General features: G+C 47.1%; 1 protein-coding gene across 1 annotated transcript; it reads right to left on the bottom strand.

The window, feature by feature from the left end:
* Positions 1 to 129: 129 nt before the first annotated feature.
* Positions 130 to 8,880, bottom strand: HEYL (hes related family bHLH transcription factor with YRPW motif like). The gene is made up of 5 exons (XM_035120768.2): positions 8,657 to 8,880; positions 7,631 to 7,685; positions 6,644 to 6,727; positions 4,416 to 4,497; positions 130 to 3,304 (listed from the first exon to the last, which is right to left on the bottom strand). The coding sequence occupies exons 1-5, from the start codon at positions 8,878 to 8,880 to the stop codon at positions 2,622 to 2,624; spliced, it is 1,128 nt and encodes a 375-aa protein (XP_034976659.1). The 3' UTR covers positions 130 to 2,621.
* Between the last annotated feature and the right edge of the window lie 10,407 nt (positions 8,881 to 19,287).

Raw genomic sequence — 19,287 nt, 5'->3', positions numbered from 1 at the left:
CGGAGGGGCCGCCGCAAGCTGCAGCGCCACCGCCTGGCCGGAGGAGAAGGCGGCGGCGGCGCTGCTTTTCAGTCTTTCCCCTCACGACCGTTTCTCCCTCACACTCGTGGCGCCAAGGCGCCGGGAGGCTTCCCCCTGAAATCACATAGTTCCTTAAGGATGCTGAAAATTGTAGCTCTGTGAGGGGGAAACTACAGTTCCCAGGTGGCTAAGGCGGGGCGCAGCATGAAGTGTATGGTGTTGGGACAAAATAAAAAAATTCCTTCAGTAGCACCTTAAAGACCAACTAAGTTTTTATTTTGGTATGAGCTTTCGTGTGCATGCACACTTCATCAGATACAACTAGGTGTTGGGACAGATGCACTCCATGAATTTAAGGCACATCCAGTACATATTTAAAAGCACGTGACTTTCCCGCAAAGAATTCTGGGAACTGTAGTCTCGATACCGTAGCTTTGTGAGAGGTGAAATACAGTCCCCAGGAATGGATTCTTTGGGGGAAGTGGTGTGATTTGGATGTGTGGTGTACCTCTTCTGTTTTCTCTCTTCTCATATATTAATGTCACTCTCACTCAAACACCCCACTCCTCATTCATATGCATCCTTCTGCCAGAAAAACATTATCCATGATTTGGCATTGAAAGGACAGGGAGGCCAAGCAAGGAGGGAAGAATCGTGTTCCAATAATCTCAATATTATTGCTGCTCAGAATATTTATAACTCACTTTCAATCCAAAGATTTGAGGACTAGATTTTTTCCTGAAGCAGCTGATGACATAATGCATTTGTTCTTATCTGTTGTGTTTATTGTATTGAAATAGAGGCTGTCAGTATTTTGTGGTAGAGGCTCAAGCACATACCAGAAATTTAGGTTAGCACAATTAAAGTGGATTAAACTGCTCTGTTGGTTTAGTACAAATAACCCACCAAAACAAAGGTCAGGGGTTAGGAAAATGACAGGGAAATACACTGATAAATAAGAATGGGGCAAATAATTAACAGAAAGTATCCCATAAATCAGGATAAATGTTCATTGTTATATAACCTCCCATCAAACAAATCAGAACAAATGCTCAGTAAAGTCTGGACATAATCTAACCTCTGTATAGGCTTTGTGCAAGCAAATCAGGATAAATGCTGAATAAATGGGTCATCTTGAGGAGCTCCACCTCATTTTAATCTCCAGCATTTCCAGGCCTTTCATGGCTTTGCCAGCAGGACACAAATAATAGGCTACATATATTTTTCGAAGAGCTAAAACGATTCTGTGATTCCACTCTGCATATCACACAGCTACACCAGCATTACTTAGGCATAATGTAGCTGGGGTCATCCTGTGAACTTACAATGGCAAAGCCAGAAACAAAGCATAGTATGTGTGAGTGGAAGCCATGGCTCAGTGGGCCCACTGTCAGTCTGTGTAGACAAGATTGAGGCACACTTGAGATGTAGCAGCTCCCTCTGCCCCCCAAGAGCAGACAGAGCAGCATTGACAGCCACTCCCACAGCATCCCCAGCAGGACAACATCCTCCAAACACAATGTCACACCCCCCCAGTGATGTTCTGGGTATCTCCTATGCAAAGGTGGTGCCAGTGAAATCACAGGAGCAGCAAAGGATGCCCATAATGTTGTCTTGCCCAGTGCACACTCCTTCCACACACAGCAAGATGCCACACAAAGGAGTGCCTTTCCCCTAACACAACCTCCCTAGTTACCGGTAAGAAGAGGGTAGGGTAGCAAAAGAGCCACCTGTAGCCAGAACCTTCAGGGTGAACCCTTATAGAGAACATCTCAAGCTCATTGCAGGCAATCGTAGGAGCTGCCTTAACCGTGATAATGCCTTTTTCTTACCTGTATAGAGGTGAAAGAAGGGAGTGCGGGTATGTGTAGAAACTAGCATACTGTACAAAGGTAACATTTACTTTGATTGCTCCACTCACTTTTGCCTCTGGACCCACCCACCATGGGCATGTTGCCCTTGAAAGGTGTCCCAAAGTGATCCCAGGGCTGAAAACGTTCGCCCACCACTGCTGAATGGGGAGAAGATGCAAAAGGGGAGCTATAAAAGCAGTGAACACCATTTCCTCCCTCTCACCGTGTGTGTGTTGCTCCAAAAAATTAGAGGGAAGTATATCAGCTGAACCAAGCAAAAGGGAAAAAACATCATTATTTTTTACTGGAAGTGCAGCAGCAGATGGTGACTTTTTGCTATTACAGTGCCACAACAGCATGCTCAGCCTCTAACAAGCATGAAAAAGGAAAAGGGTTTATAAAGCTGAAAGAGTGCAGAATGTCCAAGCACTACCCACTCTATGTTCCTGTCCTCTTGACACTTGCATGCATATGGCCCAGAGAGCACTCCCAGTCCCAGCAGCAATGAAGGCATGGTAGTCAGGAGGAAAGAGCATTTTCCTTATATAGACTGTGTCCACAACATAATCAACAAATTGTCAGGAAAGGTTCTTCTAATGTATGCAAAAAGCAGGAATAAGGGTTGAGTTCAGCTTCACTTTTTGTTTTTATTCAAGAGAGGGCTGCTGAAAATCTCTCTCTCTCTCTCTCTCTCTCTCTCTCTCTCTCTCTCTCTCTTTCTCTCTCTCTCTCGGGGCGGGGGGAGGATCACAAAGGTCCAATTTCCATAGTCCAGGTATGGCAGATCCTAGCAGCTTTCCCAGTTTTGATTCCTGGTCCTTGAGCAGAAGCGATCAGAACTGGAGGTGGTGGAGGCATGTAAACTGGTGCTCCTGGACTGTGAGCCAAAGAGGAGGAGGAGGAAGAGAAGAGAAGGGCTGCAAACTGGCTGCTCCTGGGGGCCGCTGCCTTCCTCGGCCTCTCACTAGATCCACTACTGGGGGTGGCTGTTGTCATCAGTGGGCAATGCTTACTCTGTTGGGGTGATGAAGTTCTACTAAACAAGGTGTTAGGGCAGACTGATGTGAGAGAATTTGGAATTTGGCAAATGGGTGTTCCCCCCAGCATGGGGCCCAGATAGATTCCCGACGAAGCAGCCAGGACTGCCAAGCCAGGGTTGTCCTCCCTCCTGGGGAGATGGACTTGGGGGGAAGAAGGAGCTAGAGATTTTTGGAAAAGCCACCAAGGCCAGGACTGGAAGGGCAAGAGAGAGGATGTTGCTTTAGAAGGAGGTTCCATTTCAGCCACATAGTTGTTCAGGTGCGAGAGGAGCCGAAGCTGGACAGAATCGGTGCCACTCTGCCCCTTGAAGGTGCCCAAGTATCTCACTACTTCTGTAACGCACTCACGAAAACCGATCGTCCTGTAATCGACTGCCAGCACTCGAGCATCTAGTGTTTTGAAAATAAAAACAGATACGCTGCCATTACGTCCCTCAGCATGACACACATGACTTTGATACCCTCTGAAATGGGATTTGGAGTGCAATCCCAGCCGGCTAATGCACTTTGCAAGAGAGTTTAAGAAACATAAGTTGCTTCCTGAAGGTACTTTCAGCCAGTAGACGCCACTTAAAATGGATTGGCAGAGTCAAACGCAATGTGGCATCATCTGTGCAGTTAGCAACAGTTATCTGATTAAATGTTGAAAAAGAGGACAAGGCAGATGCAGCAGCAGGTCTCCCAATGCAATCAGGACTCTGGCTACAGCAGGATGGAGGTGCAGGGGGACTTTAACCCTTTGCCACACACACCTGCTGTTTACTCTGTAAATCCATTCAGGCAATTGCTTATTGGGGTCACGTCTAGTTTGACCTTAGACCACAGTAGCGTGAGATTGGTGCTGGGGAGCCATTTATACAAAGCATAGCTCTACATGCTAACTTCTATGGTTGGCTGAAGATATTTTGTGGCCCCTGAGGCAGAGCAGCAAATGCACCCCCCCACACACACACCCCAGTCAAGGAGCAAAGTACCCCCAGACATGCTCAGAACTGGCTTTAAAGGAACATTTTGTCAGGAGGTAGCCAGAACATAATCCATGCTACTATGCTGCTTGCCTCATCTTCCGCAGGGCCAAAGATAGGGGACCCCAAAGCCCAAAAAACTGGAGTTGGGTAGTTGCTACAAGGCCCAATACATCCTCTGGGTTTTTACATGCTTTACCTCCTCTTTTTTGATTGATAATCTTCATTGTCATTGTCCCATACAGAACAACAAAATTGATTTTTTGTATATATGTGATATACCCATGTGGAGTTACTTGTACCCTATGATTGAAAGATCGTTGGAGACATTTAGGCAGAATGGCAAGAGGGAGGAGAGCTGCTTCTGCTGCCGCCACCCTCCATTTTCTGCCGCCTGAGACAGCTGCACTGCTTTGCCTAATGGCAGGGCTGGCACTGCTAATTGCAGCAGCAGCATCTGACTGGCCTCCATACATAGGGTGGCAATAACATAACATGGATGGCAAAGACTTAAGCAGAGTCAGTGTTTTTTTTACCTGTGTCTCCAATGGCATGAAGCATTTTTAAGTGATCTACTGTCATCTGCAAGATCTCTGCTTTCTCCATTTTGGAAGAGCCCTGTTTATTGGAAAAAAGAGGACTCCCATTATATGAACACAGATTGTAATGTGTGATAGTGGCTACTTCCAGAGCACTAGTACTATGCGGGAGGGATTCATGCACATACCAGAAATTTAGGTGTGCCCTGGGATTTGCTGGGGCTATACATAAATAATATTGTGTGCATATATGTAGAGTAGAGTAATTAAGGTAAAATTAATATGTGATATTTATGTCGGTAAGCATATTAGATGAATTAGATATGTTTGGTTGGGAGGGGAAAGAATATGCTTGGAATATTGGAAGTGAGAGGTGATGGGATAAGGGCTTGAAAGGGAGTTCGAAAATGTGTGCCTGGCAGGTGGGAGTTTACAGCTGTTAGCTGGTATGAGAGGTGGAGGCATCTGGACGATGGCTGGGTTAGTTTGATAAAGGAGGGTTAGCATTGTTATTCCTTATTGTATTATATGAGCCTAAGATAACCAAAAACTGAACATACACTTGTATATACTGAGTGATCATAAAACCTTTGATTATTCCTTTAAAAAATAAATTACAGCTTCATACACACATGTCTTTTTACTGGGCGACGCTAGAGGTGAGAAATATTCAGATACTTTGATGGCAGGAGAAATAAAGGGAGTTGATAGAAATACCCATCAGAAAGCCAGCTAAGGTGGTTAAGTGGTCCAGGGCAGTTGAGGAGAATCTAAGGGTAGTGTCAGTGAACCACGTAGTGGCCGGGGGGGGGGGCATGGCATGAGGTGCACAACTTAAGTGGATTAAAGTGTGCCATTGCCCTAGTGCAGTGATGGCCAAACCTGGGCCTCTAGCTGTTTTGGGAGAGCTAGAGGCCCAGGTTTGGCCATCATCCCTGACCACTGGTCCTGTTAGCTAGGGATGATGGGAGTTGTAGTCCCAAAACAGCTGGAGGGCCAAGTTTGACCATCACTGCCCTAGTGTAACACACACACACACACACACACACACACACACACACACACACACACACAGAGTTTATATCCCACCTTGTTCTCCGAGCAGCTCAAGATGGCAGTTTTGACTCTTTCCCTCTCTACAGTATTTTATCCTCACAAGAATCCTGTAAGGTTAGCCTCACGGTCACCCAGTAAGCTTCATGATGGCCAAGTGGGGATTTGAATCCAGGTCTCTCCAAGGTCCTAGTCTAACCACTCTAACCACTATACCACAATGGCTACCCACATTTCTTTCTTTCTTTTTTCTAAAAAGAGGACTTATTGCTGTTCGGGAATACTAACAGTTATGTTCACACCGCCATAAGAGCCAACTCCAAGGGGCTGAGGTCCCTTCAGCCCCCCCCTAATATATTTGACTCCTTCTCTCAAGTCGACGGGCACTGCCATTCAAATAGTGTGTGTGCACCACGTCTTGCGATCAATTATATGGGGTGGGACTTAACTGGGCCTCCTCAATATTTTATTCAACTTGGCACCCTCATATTCTGCCCCTATCCCTTGGGCTCCCACTGCTAAGGTTTGAAACCACATTCCCACAACATTAGCCAGAATCCATAAGAAACATTTAGTTTATCGACAATACCACTGTTTGATGCGGGGGTTTTTTCTCTCAAAGCAGCTTCGATCCAATAAGAAAACGTACATGATCATCACTTTGTACTTAGGAATGGTGTGAATATTTGAGACTGCCATTTCCTATGAATGGACTGAACGCAGATGAAAGCTTAATGAATGCAACCAAAAAGGTCATGCACATTGGGTTGAAGACACACACACCCCTTTCGGAAGTGAACAACGTCATGCCAATGCAGCTTCAACTGCAGCAGGAGAGGGACAACTTCACTGCGTTTTAAGCCACTAATGTGACCATACCAAAAGCGATGGGGAAATGCACTGCCAATAGTGCAATGGACAATTATTTAATGGGAAGATGTATAACCACCAGAAAAGCAAATCAGAATGAAAGCAGCATGAATGCTCATTGTTGCATAACCTCCCTGCAAACCAATCAGAACAAATGCTCAATGAAGACCGGACATAGTCTAACCTCCACATAAGCTGTGTGCAAGCAAATCAGAATAAATGTTCAATGAACATGTATTCTGGAGGAGACTGATGTCAGAACTTGGGGCGGGGGCACGAATTTGACATGGAGGTGCACTTACCTGCTTCTCAAAGGTAGTGGGAACCAAACGCCGTAGTTCAGATAGGCTGCTGTTAATGCGGTCCCTGCGCCGTTTATCGATTATCTGTAAGGGCATCATGGAAAAAGACAACTCTGCATCATTCATTTGCACCATTCATTGAAGAGGCTGCAACCCTATGGACACTAACCCAGGAGTAAGCCTCACGGAAGTCCAGAGGACTTACTTTTGAGGAGACATTAAGTAGGCCTCAAGTTTTTGATGTCTACATTAAGTTCAGAATTCATTTTAAAATTACATCATTTTTTAAAAGAGGAATTAACTGTTGCTGAAACTCAAAACAGAAATACAAACACTTTAAAATATAAAAATGTTTTAAAATTAAAAATCAATAAATCATCAATCTTTATCCACTCTGTTTAATGTTTAATCTCAGAACTTTGTGTGTAACCACCCAACTATTTGCAAGCCACTTTTGAAGCCATACCATTCCAAGACAGTAACAGAAATGTAGAAACAATTCAGTATAGCAACATAATTAATTAGTAAAACAGCAGCACAATAAATGCCAGCATCAGATCACTCTGGCCAATCATCTTTAGGACTCAATTAAAACCTGGAAGTGAGGAAGCCAGTTGAAGTTCTCAAGGGAAGGCATTCCAAAGATGTGAGATGGGAGCCTGAAAAGGGTGTCTGGCCATGTAGAGAGCCTCTGAGGCAGCAATTCACTCCCCCACTCCAGCGAAGTCCTGGGGATGGAGGACCATAAACAGATATTGAGGTCTGGCAATTCTGATCAAACACTGGATAGTCTTGGGACCTGGGTTCGAATTGCCCTTTCTCCATATGTGGACTCCTGGGAGGTTTTTTAGAAAGTCATTTTATTTCAGCCAATTTCCTCATTGTAAAACGAGGGCTAATGAAAAGGAATGCAAGTTATTTTGCAAATAAAAACCATTCTAAAAAAAGAATAAAAATAAATCAGATTTTAGATCATGCAGCACTCACCCCTCTCCGCTTCTTTCTTGCTTGTACATGAAAGATCCTTGTGGGAGATGGTGAGCTGAGAAACAACATCAACAGATCCGGTAAGAAGCATTTGTGGCTTTAGCACAGGCATCCCCAAACTTCTGCCCTCCAGATGTTTTGGACTACAATCCCCATCATCCCTGACCACTGGTCCTGTTAGCTAGAGATCATGGGAGTTGTAGCCCAAAACATCTGGAAGGCCGCAATTTGGGGATGCCTGCTTTAGCACTTTTTGACTAGACTACGATTCCATGCATTGTATTGGGGTGCCCTTAAATACTGCTTAGAACAGGGTAGTCCAACCCGTGGCCTTTCTTGCGTATACTGTACATCTGTTTGTGTATTAAATTTGTTTAATATATTGTGCATTTAATTACATATATTTAATTAAATGTATTAATTGCGTATATTCAATAATATGAACTATACTATGTACACTTTAATTTACAATATGGAAATTTAATTCAGTGCGGGGCCCACAAGTTGTGCGCCAAAGTACTCTTGCAGCCCACTTGGTATGAAAAGATGCACAGCCCTGGCTTAGAAGCTGCTGCTAGGCCAAAAGAGTTGATTTGGTGGTCCAGAATTTGAATGGAGTGTGGCCCTAAATCAGCTTGCATGAGGATATATCTTCTGCTCAATGGTAGGAAAATTAGGAATCTCACACAAGCTGAAATGAAAAAAACTTGGTACTCCCCTCTGAGTTCAGAAGTCAATACTCGCCATTTGCCCCTGAAAGGGAAATGAAAGACACTCATGCAAATAAGTTTTCCATCAGTGCCAAGTGTTATAAGAAAAAAAAATTCCTATAACACAAGGAAAGCAAAATCTATGAACAACTCCATGTTAGAGAGTGTGTTTGCTGAAGCTGTATCTAGTGGCTTCCCTCTACCAGCTTCCTTCCTGGGCAATTGGGTATGGACCATTCAGTGGTACCAGACCTCCTGCCTCCAACTGATGCTGTTCCATCCATTTGGCATCCTCACCACGGAGGTGTCTCCTTACCTGCTGAATTCTTCCTCCTCCTCTTTTCCCGCCACAAGGGGTGCATGATCCAAGCCTGTGTACAAGTCGTGGCCCTCCTCCTCCTCCTCTTCCCAGCAGTGTCTCTTCATACTGAGGCACCTAAACAGATGACAAATATCCTTCTCCTTACTCTGCCCAGAATCTCTGGGCCACCATCTCCCCTCTTCAAGACATAGGGAAATGGGCTCTTCCTTGTCCCCCATTCAGAGATTTCACCTCTCCTGCCTTCTCTTCCTTTTCTCAGCACATCTTTAACCTTCCTGTATGGTAAGTGAAGGAGTTCCCTCCCAGGGGTGAGAGATTACTGGCTTGCTCTTGCCTTCCCCCCTCTCCTCTTGCTGGTGGAAATCCCAGGAGGGTTTGGGGGGAATCTTCCTGTAAAAGAGTAGCCTGTGTGAATTGCCTCTCCATCCCTCCCTCGGCCTCCACTGATTGGTCTCAGCTGCAGTTTAAAAGGATCAGTGACCATCCTGGCAACAGAAAACCGTGGGAAAGAGGCGAGACTGATAAAGCCCTGAGTTGTTTCAGGAAAAGAAGGAAAGAAAGAAATGGGGGTGGAGGTGGGGGTGGAAGAGAGAGACCTAGCACATCATGTCTCTGCAACTCTGCTGGACTGGAGGCGGAATAATTTTTAAAAAAGATTTTTCAAGGCTTTTAGCTGCAGGAGAACACTTTGACTATTGACCAGGATCAGTTAGAGAGCACAAACAGAAGGCCCCAAGGTGGTGGAGCTGTTAGGGCCTAAGGGGAGAGAGTACTTTCCTAACCACACTGAAGGATCTCAGGGCCAGCAGCAGCCCACACAACCATAAACTACAAAGCACCAAGGATGGAAAGAAACCTTGCACAATCTTAAACATGTATCCCAGGATCCTCAGCAGCATTACAAAGGACTCTGGGATGCACCTTTCAGCTAGGGGCATAGGAAGCTGGCTTATACTGAGTCAGACCCACTGGTCCATCAGTGTTGTCTACACTGACTGGCAGCAGCCCACCAGGGTTTCAGGCAGGTGTTTCTTCCCAGTCCAACCTACAGATGCTAAGGGACCTTTTGCATGCAGGGCAGGGCTGTACCACCTTCCAAGGGGCAAGCAGTTTGGCAACTAACTGCAGCTGAAACTGAAATGCTGAAGAGCCACTGACAGTCAAAATAGAAAATACAGTACTGAACTAAATGAACCAGTGGCCTGGCTCAGTATAAAACATCTTCTGGTGTTACTCTTTCATTTTTGCCTTTGGCAAAGAAACGTGGCAGGCTTTATTTTGTTTCAAAAATGTGTTTGTCTAGAGGCAGCAGTGGGACAACAGGATAAGGTGTGTGTCCACCACAGGAAACAAAACTTCTCTCCAAAAGCACTTCCTGCTTCCTTAAAAACCATTACCTGTCTCCCGCTGAGCACTAACAAAAACTCATTCCCTGAGAAACATGGTGCACTTTATATGATTTATCCCATTATCATTGGCACAATTTCCTTCTTCTGGACAGAAACAGAACTGCTCTCCACTGCCAGCAGCCCTTCCCTCACAACCTTTCTGGGCTTTCTCTGAACTTTTGTCATGTCAGCTCAATTACAGCTCAATTGGTTACATGTTGTCTCTAGGATTACTCTGTGTTATGAGTGCAGAGACTGCAAAGTGACTTAACCCCCTTATAATCAAATCCACATTCCTGCCTGCCAGAGCTCCCAGCCTGCAGTGTGGTAAATCTGCTGGAAACCAGAAGCCCTCTTATGTGCCAAGCAACCCCGCTCCTGGATTAGCTCGTATTTGTAATGATATGAAACAGATACTGCTCTGAGTTTACTCACACTTCAATTGCAATGGAGACCACAGGGGAGAATGAATGAGAATTATTAATGGCCTGATAAGGAGGTGCCCAGTTAAATTAAAGATGCTGTCAAGGAGATTAAATGAGAGGAAAGAGACAGAGATGTTCTAGCAGATGAAGCACACACTCTACATCATAGGAGCCAACTTCTAGAGGCCATGGGGGCTTCGGCCCCCTCAATAAAATATTAGAGGGGGCTGGGTCGGACCCCACAAAGTTGATGGGCATCACCATTTAAATGGTGTGTGTGTGCACACCGTGTCATGTGATTGATTATGCAAGACGGGTCTTACCTGCCCCCTCCCCATATTTTATTTAAGTTGGAACCTCCGTTTGACATTTTCCCCTTGATGGGTCCAAGATGATAAAGGTTCTGGAAGCTGAGTCCTATGAGGAACAGTTGAGGTAGTTGGGTATGTTTAGCCCAGAAAAGAGGAAACTGATATGAGATATAATAGCCATCTTCAAATATCTGAAGGGCTTCCACATAGAAAAAAGTTTTCCATTTGCCCCACAGCAATGGGGCAAATACGTTCTTTACCTCTGAATCGGAACAAACAGCAATCTGTGAAAATCTGATTGCCATTTGCTCTGATTTAGCAGTAAAACACCGGGTTTACCTGGGGAAAGCAGCAGAAGCAGGGAGGGTCGGGCCAGGACCTGGAAAGACCCAGAACAGAGCCTAGAAACGTGGCAGAAAAGTGGGGATGAGCCCCTGGACGCAAACACACACACACACACACACACACACACACACACACACTGTCATGATGGAAACCCTCCCCACATTTCCTGTCTTTATCTCTAGCTCTTTTCATTTTCTCAAGAAAGTTTAAGCCAGTAATAACCCTCATACATAGCTGCCAAGTTATCCCTTTTTTACAGGGATTTCCCCTTATGCTGAATAGGCTTCCTCGCGAGAAAAGGGAAAACTTGGCAGCTATGCCCTGATATCCATTCTTCTTGAACTTTAACAAATGGCACAAGATCCTTCTGCCTCTCTTTCTGTTGGTTCAGCAGCGCCCTCTTGTGGCATCTCTTTTGATTTTTTTAATTCAGGTCTGCTAGCTGACATATGAGGTAACTCACATTTTATGCAGGGGTTACACTCCAGGTATGGTACGCATATGTAAAAACATGTATATTTGGACCACCTGCTTGGAAGGAGGCTGTTCCATGCATTCACAACTACATTTGGACCAGAATACAATAAGCTGCCTTAAACCCTTGAGAGCCATTCAACCATCAACTGGGAGGCTGACTTCCACTGCCAGTTTCAGGAATAGTCCAACAGTCCTGCCTTGCAGGGAAATAAAGCATTAACTTTTGATGGCTCTAAACTGCCTTCTTTTTTTAAGTTCCACAGTTTTCATGTTAATTATTCACTACCTTTTTTGATATTTGCATGCCCAGAGTACTTTGGGCATTTCTGTAAAAAGAAGAGTCCTTAAATCATACATTCTGCACCAATAAAGCAACAAATTTAATGTTAACAGCAATGTATTGAAGAGGTTGAGTCCCCTCTTGAGTTTTAAACAGAATCTCAGATGGCAGGGGCACCCACAGGAGGCTCTCCAGTGAAGGACTTGAAGCATGGGTCACCAACGTGGTGCCCGCCAGCGCACATTCACCTGCAGCGGTCTTCCCTGGTGCTATCATCGCCCTCACCTCTCCCTGCTGAAATTAGGCTCAAAATAAGCCTTTTGTTGTAGCCAATCTAAGGCATTTTTCCAAGCCAAATTGCAGTGCGGCAGGAGACAAGTACAGGAAGGCCTACCAGTGGGGGGTGGCCCCTGAGGGCAAATGGGGCACTGCCCCACTAACCTCTATCTTCCCTCTGCCAGAGCCCACCTGGCCTGTCTTCTCACTTGCAACCTGTCTAGAGGGTGGCAGTGCCTGTTGGCTTCCTCCTTATTCTCAGCTTTGCGCCTTGCAGGGAGGTGGATGGGGACAAACTTAGATTGTCTGTGTGGATACGTTTCCTTGCTTTGGAAAATGAGGTCTTTCCTTGCAGTCTCATGTTTTAAAGCCCTTTCTGATGCTCCCATGGCAAAGGCATGGGTCGTTTCATCCATAAATAGTGGGCACGGACACAGGAATGCCTGGCAGAGGCTTCCAGTGATCTTGCAAGAGTTGCCTTCCTGGTGCTGTGCCATCTTTCATCCTGCAGAGTTCCCACCACAGCCAGGCCTCTTTTTATTTCTCCTGGTGCAATGGGGCTGCTGGCATCCCAATCTCCTTGCTTCACAATACTGGCACAACCTGTGGAGAACTGTGGTTCTCAAGCATCTACCTTCAGCAAACCTCTTGCATCCTGCCCAACATTTCATAGGCGAAATATTTCCCCTAATACAAGCATTTTTGTAAATATTATTTGAAGAACTGCATCGCAAAAAATTCGTATGTGAATCTTGAAGAACAGCTGTATTTTGGTTCTCATACGGTTTGGGGAAGTGAAATTTGGATATATTGATTAAATGCACACTGAATGCACACTGATTTCTCCTCCATCTCTAGTCTGGCCACATCCACTTTTGGCCAGACTCAACTTTGTAGGGTTAGTTCTTAGGTGAAAACGTCTGGCCACCCTTGTTGTAGTATTTATTTCCAGCTACTTTGGGATCTTAATGGAGAGTGGTCTTTCCTTAGAGCAGTGGTGTCCAAACGTTTTTCAAAGAGGGCTAGATTTGATGAAGTGAAGTGCTGTGAGGGCCAACCAAAGTTGTTGAGGTTTTTTTTTTCCAGGGTTGAAGCTGTTGAGGTTTTTTTTACCTCAGGAAATAAACTGCCACAGGGGCCGGATTAAACCAACCGGCGGGCCAGATTAGCCCCCCAAAACTGACTTTGGACATGCCTGCCTTAGAGCATATGCAGAGTGCAGGGGGGATGGTTCATGGTGGCTAGGCTGTCTTTCAGCATGTCTTCCTTCGCTGGTCTTCTCTGTGAAGATTATGAGGAGGAACCTTGGGGTGAGTTTCGCTGGGATACTGCCCCTGAAAGCCATTGTCTTTAGATTGCTGAGCAGAGACAACGGCCTCTGACTCTCGAGTCAGCATGCCTCTTATCAAACGTTTCAGTAGCTGGAAAGGCAATGGTGCCAGGTGCTCCTTCTCAGAAATATGGGTGTGCAATCTGAGTGGCCCTTCTAAATTTAACAGGCGTAAAAATAGGCAGAGCTTGGGTGGGATTCAAATATGCACATTGGGATGGGAGGAAGCCTGAGGCAGTGGGGTTTTTTTTAGCCCAGGGCAGAACCCAAAGGCAGAACCGGCAATGAGAAAAAGGTGGCATTTGTGTTCACGTTGGCTTTGAATACACTTCTCAAATGGTGGGCCAAAAACCACCAGCAGGTCTCAGTTCCACAGCCTACGGGGGCTCCTCACTCCTCTGCCCCCCCCCCACCCATGGCCATGCAATAGTTTTTCAGTTGAATGGGTGCCAGCGCCAGCAATTCCCTGGATGCCAAGTGAAGGTGGCCAGGAGACAGAGATGTTGGCAGGGGGCAAGGGGAGGAAATAATAATAATAATAATAATAATTTATTATTTATACCCCGCCCATCTGGCCGGGTTCCCCCAGCCACTCTGGGCGGCTTCCAACAAAACAGAAATTCTAAAATACAGAAATCCATCAAACATTAAAATACAGAGATCCATCAAACATTAAAAGCTTCCCTAAATAGGGCTGCCTTGAGATGCCTTCTAAAGGTCTGGTAGTTGTTGTTCGCTTTGACCTCTAGTGGGAGGGCATTCCACAGGGTGGGTGCCACTACCGAGAAGGCCCTCTGCCTGGTTCCCTGTAACTTGGCTTCTCGTAGTGAGGGAACCGCCAGAAGGCCCTCGGAGCTGGACCTCAGTGTCCGGGCAGAACGATGGGGGTGGAGACGCTCCTTCAGGTATACCGGACCGAGGCCGTTTAGGGCTTTAAAGGTCAACACCAACACTTTGAATTGTGCTCGGAAACGTACTGGGAGCCAATGTAGGTCTTTCAGGACCGGTGTTATGTGGTCTCGGCGGCCGCTCCCAGTCACCAGTCTAGCTGCCGCATTCTGGATTAGTTGTAGTTTCCGGGTCACCTTCAAAGGTAGCCCCATGTAGAGCGCATTGCAGTAGTCCAAGCGGGAGATAACTAGAGCATGCACCACTCTGGAGAGACAGTCAGTGGGCAGGTAGGGACTCAGCCTGCGTACCAGATGGAGCTGATAAACAGCTGCCTTGGACACCGAGTTGACCTGTGCCTCCATGGACAGCTGTGAGTCTAAAATGACTCCCAGGCTGCGCACCTGGTCTTTCAGGGGCACAGTTAACCCATTCAGGACCAGGGAGTCCTCCACACCCGCCCGCCTCCTGTCCCCCACAAACAGTACTTCTGTCTTGTCAGGATTCAATCTCAATCTGTTAGCCGCCATCCATCCTCCACCCGCCTCCAAGCACTCACACAGGACCTTCACCGCCTTCACTGGTTCTGATTTAAAAGAGAGGTAGAGCTGGGTATCATCAGCATACTGATGGACACCCAGCCCAAACCCCCCGATGATCTCTCCCAGCGGCTGCATATAGATGTTAAAAAGCATGGGGGAGAGGACAGAACCCTGAGGCGCCCCACAAGTGAGAGCCCAGGGGTCTGAACACTCATCCCCCACCACCACTTTCTGAACACGGCCCAGGAGGAAGGCGCGGAACCACTGCATGACAGTGCCCCCAGCTCCCAAGCCCTCTAGACGGTCCAGAAGGATGTTATGGTCGATGGTGTCAAAAGCCGCTGAGAGATCCAGCAGAACAAGGAAACAGCTCTTACCTTTGTCCCTAGCCCGCCGGAGATCATCGGCCAGTGCGACCAAGGCAGTTTCAGTCCCATGATGAGGCCTGAATCCTGACTGGAAGGGATCCAAATGGTCCGCTTCTTCCAGGCGTGCCTGGAGTTGTTCAGCAACCACTCGCTCAATCACCTTGCCCAAGAATGGAAGATTTGAGACTGGGCGATAGTTGGCCATATTGGCTGGATCTAAAGATGGTTTTTTAAGAAGCGGTTTAATAACCGCCTCTTTCAGCGGGTCTGGGAAGGCTCCCTCATGGAGAGAAGCATTTACCAGCCCGCGAAGCCCATCGCCCAGCCCTTCCCGGCTAGCTTTTATAAGCCAGGATGGGCAAGGATCAAGGAGACAGGTGGTTGGTTTCACTCGTCCAAGCAGCCTGTCCACATCCTCGGAGGTAACAGATTGAAATTGATCCCACAAAACTTGACTAGACAGGACTCTAGCACTCCCCCGCCCCGGCCCTGCTCCCACGGTGGAGTCTACCTCTTCCCGAATCTGAGCGACTTTATCTGCAAAAAACTTTGCAAAATCATTGCAGGAGATCATGTGGCCCATACTGGGCCCGGATGGAGCAGGTGGTTCCGCTAAATTGCGAACCACCTGGAAGAGTCTCCTGCTGCTGTTTTCTGCAGATGCGATGGAGACGGTGAAGAAGGTCCTCTTCGCCGTCGCCATTGCCACTTGGTAGGCTCGAAGTTGAGCTCTAGCCCGTGTCCGGTCTGATTCAAAATGAGTTTTCCGCCACCGGCGCTCTAGCCGTCTCAATGACTGTTTCATCACCCTCAGCGCCGGGGAAAACCACGGGGCTGTCCGGGCTCCATGCAATCTGAGAGGGCGCTTCAGAGCCAGACAGTCAATAGCGCTGGTTAACTCCGCATTCCAGCGGGCCACCAGGGAATCAGCTGAAAGGCCATCGACATGGGATAAAACATCCCCTACCACTCTCTGGAAGCCAATTGGATCCATTAAGTAGCGGGGGCGGACCATCCGAATCGGTCCCACCTCCCTGCAGAGGGGAAGGGTTGCGGAGAAGTCCAGTTGCACCAGAAAGTGATCTGACCATGGCACTTCTTTTGTTTCGCTTTTACTTAATGTCAGATCACCAACATCCATAGAGGTAAACACCAAGTCCAAGGCATGTCCGCGGCTATGAGTTGGGCCAGACTTATTCAGGGACAGCCCCATGGTGGCCATGCTTTCCACGAAGTCCCGAGCGGCTCCTTGTAAGGTCGTGTTGGCATGGATGTTAAAATCCCCTAAGACAACCAAGCTAGGTGTCTCCAGGAGCACATCCGACACGACCTGAAGCAGCTCGGGCAGGGAATCCTTGGTGCAGCAGGGAGGTCGGTACACCAAAAGGAATCCTGTACTGCCCCTATTGCCCAACTTCCAGAACATGCACTCAGAGAACTCAGTCTTACCAATAGGACGCCTGGTGCAAACTAATGACTTCCTAAAAATCACTGCAACCCCCCCTCCCCGCCCAGATGGCCTGGGTTGCTGTGCATAAGAGAAACCTGTTGGGCAAGCAGCGCCAAGAACGGGCCCATCGGCTTCATCCAACCAGGTCTCTGTCACACATGCCAGGTCAAATCCTCCATCCACAATCAGGTCGTGAATGGCAGTGGTCTTATTCATCATCGACCTGGCATTGCACAGCAGCACCTTCAGGTCATGTGCTCATCCTCCTTCTTCTCTTCCTCTGAGGGAAAGAGGTCAAAGATAAATTGGGGAATGAGACTGGAGAACTGCTTCTGTTAAACTACTCTGGGCCTATTGCAGGGGTGGAGAACATTTTTTGCCCAAGGTCCACATTCCTTCTGAGGGTCGCATGCCACAGCTGGGCGGGGCCAGAGGCAAAAGTTAGCAAAAGAAGAAATGTACATTTTACGTTTGTACATCAGACTAGTTCCGACACACATTCACACGCACTGCTCTGTCCTTCATCCTGGAAAGCAAGAGTCATGATCAGAGTTCAAGGCAGGCAAGAACAATGCAAAACCAGTTAGGGGGGTGGGCCAGGGAAAGGGGTGTGGCTTGGGTAGAGTCCCAAGGGCCAGACAGAGATGCATTTGCGCCCCCCCTCCATGCCCAAGGTTCCCCACCCCAGTCTACAGTGTACCAATAACCCAATAATAATGCCCAATAACCCTCCAATGGCAAGATGTGGTGGATATTCTCCAATAAATGGTATGATAACTAGGTTTTGATTCACAAGAAAGGGAAAATTAGTACTATGCTAGAGGGGGTGTTGCTGTCACCTAGTTCCCTGTCACTCTTCCAAGTTTCTAGTCCTTATGTTCAAGAGCACTTCAGCTTGCTATCGACATACCAGTGCTGACAGTTCACAAACAGAAGGGGGAACGAATGGTAACAGACAGAATTTATTACAGATAACATACCCAGAAGGACAGACAGTCATTTATTGCATTGTTTCATTCCTAAGCAAAGCCGCCAGCAGACACGGAAGCATGACCTTTTGCAGCCTCCGCCTGCTTCCACTGTGGCAAATGGGCAGTCAAGCAGGGAACGGCTCCCCGGATTTTGCCCCGTGTTAACAGTACAGCCCATGAGCACAGCAGGGAAAATGCAACACTGGTTAAAAATGGAAGACGCCACATTATTCAACAGACCTCTGGAGCCCTGCTGAAAAAACAAGGGGGTAAGTGGTGGAAAGCTCCCAGACACACTAGGAATGGGAAGGTTCCAATTGTATATTTATCACATTTATAGCCTGCTTTTCCTCTAAGGATGGTGTATGGGCATAGGGGTTAGGTTAGGCTGAGCAAGACTGGTTTTTCAGTCTCTAAGTGACCATCAAGGCTCAGTGGGGATCTGGACCTGCGTTTTCATAGTCCATGATCCAGCAGCATCCACTGCAGTACACTGACTCAGGAACACAGCTTTCATTTACTGTCTTTTCTCAAAGCACTGAGAAATAAAAAGAAAACACAGAACATCCTGTGCTTGCTCTCTCTCCTTTTTGCTTGGGGTGGGGTGGGGAATGAGTCAGACCATTGGACCATCTAGCCCAGTACTGTCTACTCTGACTGGCAGCAGCTCTCCAGGATTTCAGGCAGAGGTCTCTCAGATGCCAGAGATTGAACCTGGGACCCTCCACATGCAAGGTGGATGCTCTAATCACTGAGCTGTGGCCCTTCCTGATAAGAGTTCTTTCTGGAAAGAGGTGTATGCAACATTTTTTTTTCTGTTGGCAGGCCTCCTTCTCAGTCAATCTCTTTGAGGGGCCCTTGGACAATCCATTTGTGATGGGCCCCACTGGTCATCACTGCCTTTGACCATTTTTGGGGTGCTCAATGTGGGTTGGGCACATTGTTGGGGGTAGTCTCAGGAGGTCACCCCATGCCCAGCCTCACCACCCAACCAATGTCTGCTCTTCAAGGCTTCTGATTCCAGGTAAATTCAATCAGGGAATTGCACACATGCTTTTGCACTCATCCTTGCAAATAAAATAGCTAGAAATTTCTTCTTCTCCTTCTCCTTCTTCCAAAACTAGTGTTGAAATTTCACAACGCTTAAATTGGCACCATTAGCAAATTCTGCACAATGCAACTGTTGAAGCGTGTAATAAAACACAGCCCCCTTGCGGCAGCCAGCAAGGAAAAAACAGTACATATCATGAATATTCAAGAGCAAAAGGTGGCAATCAACCTTGAAACATTGTGAGTGGATGGCAGGGCAGAAGCAAAAGTCTACCAGCAGATACTGACAGCAATGGTGTGATGGGCACGCAAGGTTATGGTGAGGCAGAGGGAAGAGCATTTCCGTAAAGTGCAATGTGTACAGGTGGATGTAAGGAAGCCTTCTCCCAAACAACCTACCCCAAACAAGACACCTGCCATCCCAACCCTTTTGGTTCTAGTCCTCATGGAAGGTGTTCTAAACTTTTCATCTCTCCATAGAGATGTTGCTCTCTGCGTATCAAAGGCTGGCCTAGCCCAGTCCC

This window comes from Zootoca vivipara, chromosome 6 (assembly GCF_963506605.1).
Source record: "Zootoca vivipara chromosome 6, rZooViv1.1, whole genome shotgun sequence".
Taxonomy (NCBI): Eukaryota; Metazoa; Chordata; class Lepidosauria; order Squamata; family Lacertidae; genus Zootoca; species Zootoca vivipara.
Note: the sequence above shows the minus strand (reverse complement) of the source record. Positions and strands in the feature narration are given on the sequence as shown.

Excerpts from the sequence above, each read along its gene's own strand:
- HEYL (XM_035120768.2), bottom strand. The coding sequence starts at position 8,880 with ATGGGGGACAAGGAAGAGCCCATTTCCCTATGTCTTGAAGAGGGGAGA. Across the intron at positions 6,728-7,630 it reads CAAGAAAGAAGCGGAGAGGG|ATAATCGATAAACGGCGCAG; the intron begins GTGAGTGCTGCA and ends ATGCCCTTACAG. Across the intron at positions 3,305-4,415 it reads TCATGCCATTGGAGACACAG|ATGCTCGAGTGCTGGCAGTC; the intron begins GTAAAAAAAACA and ends TCAAAACACTAG.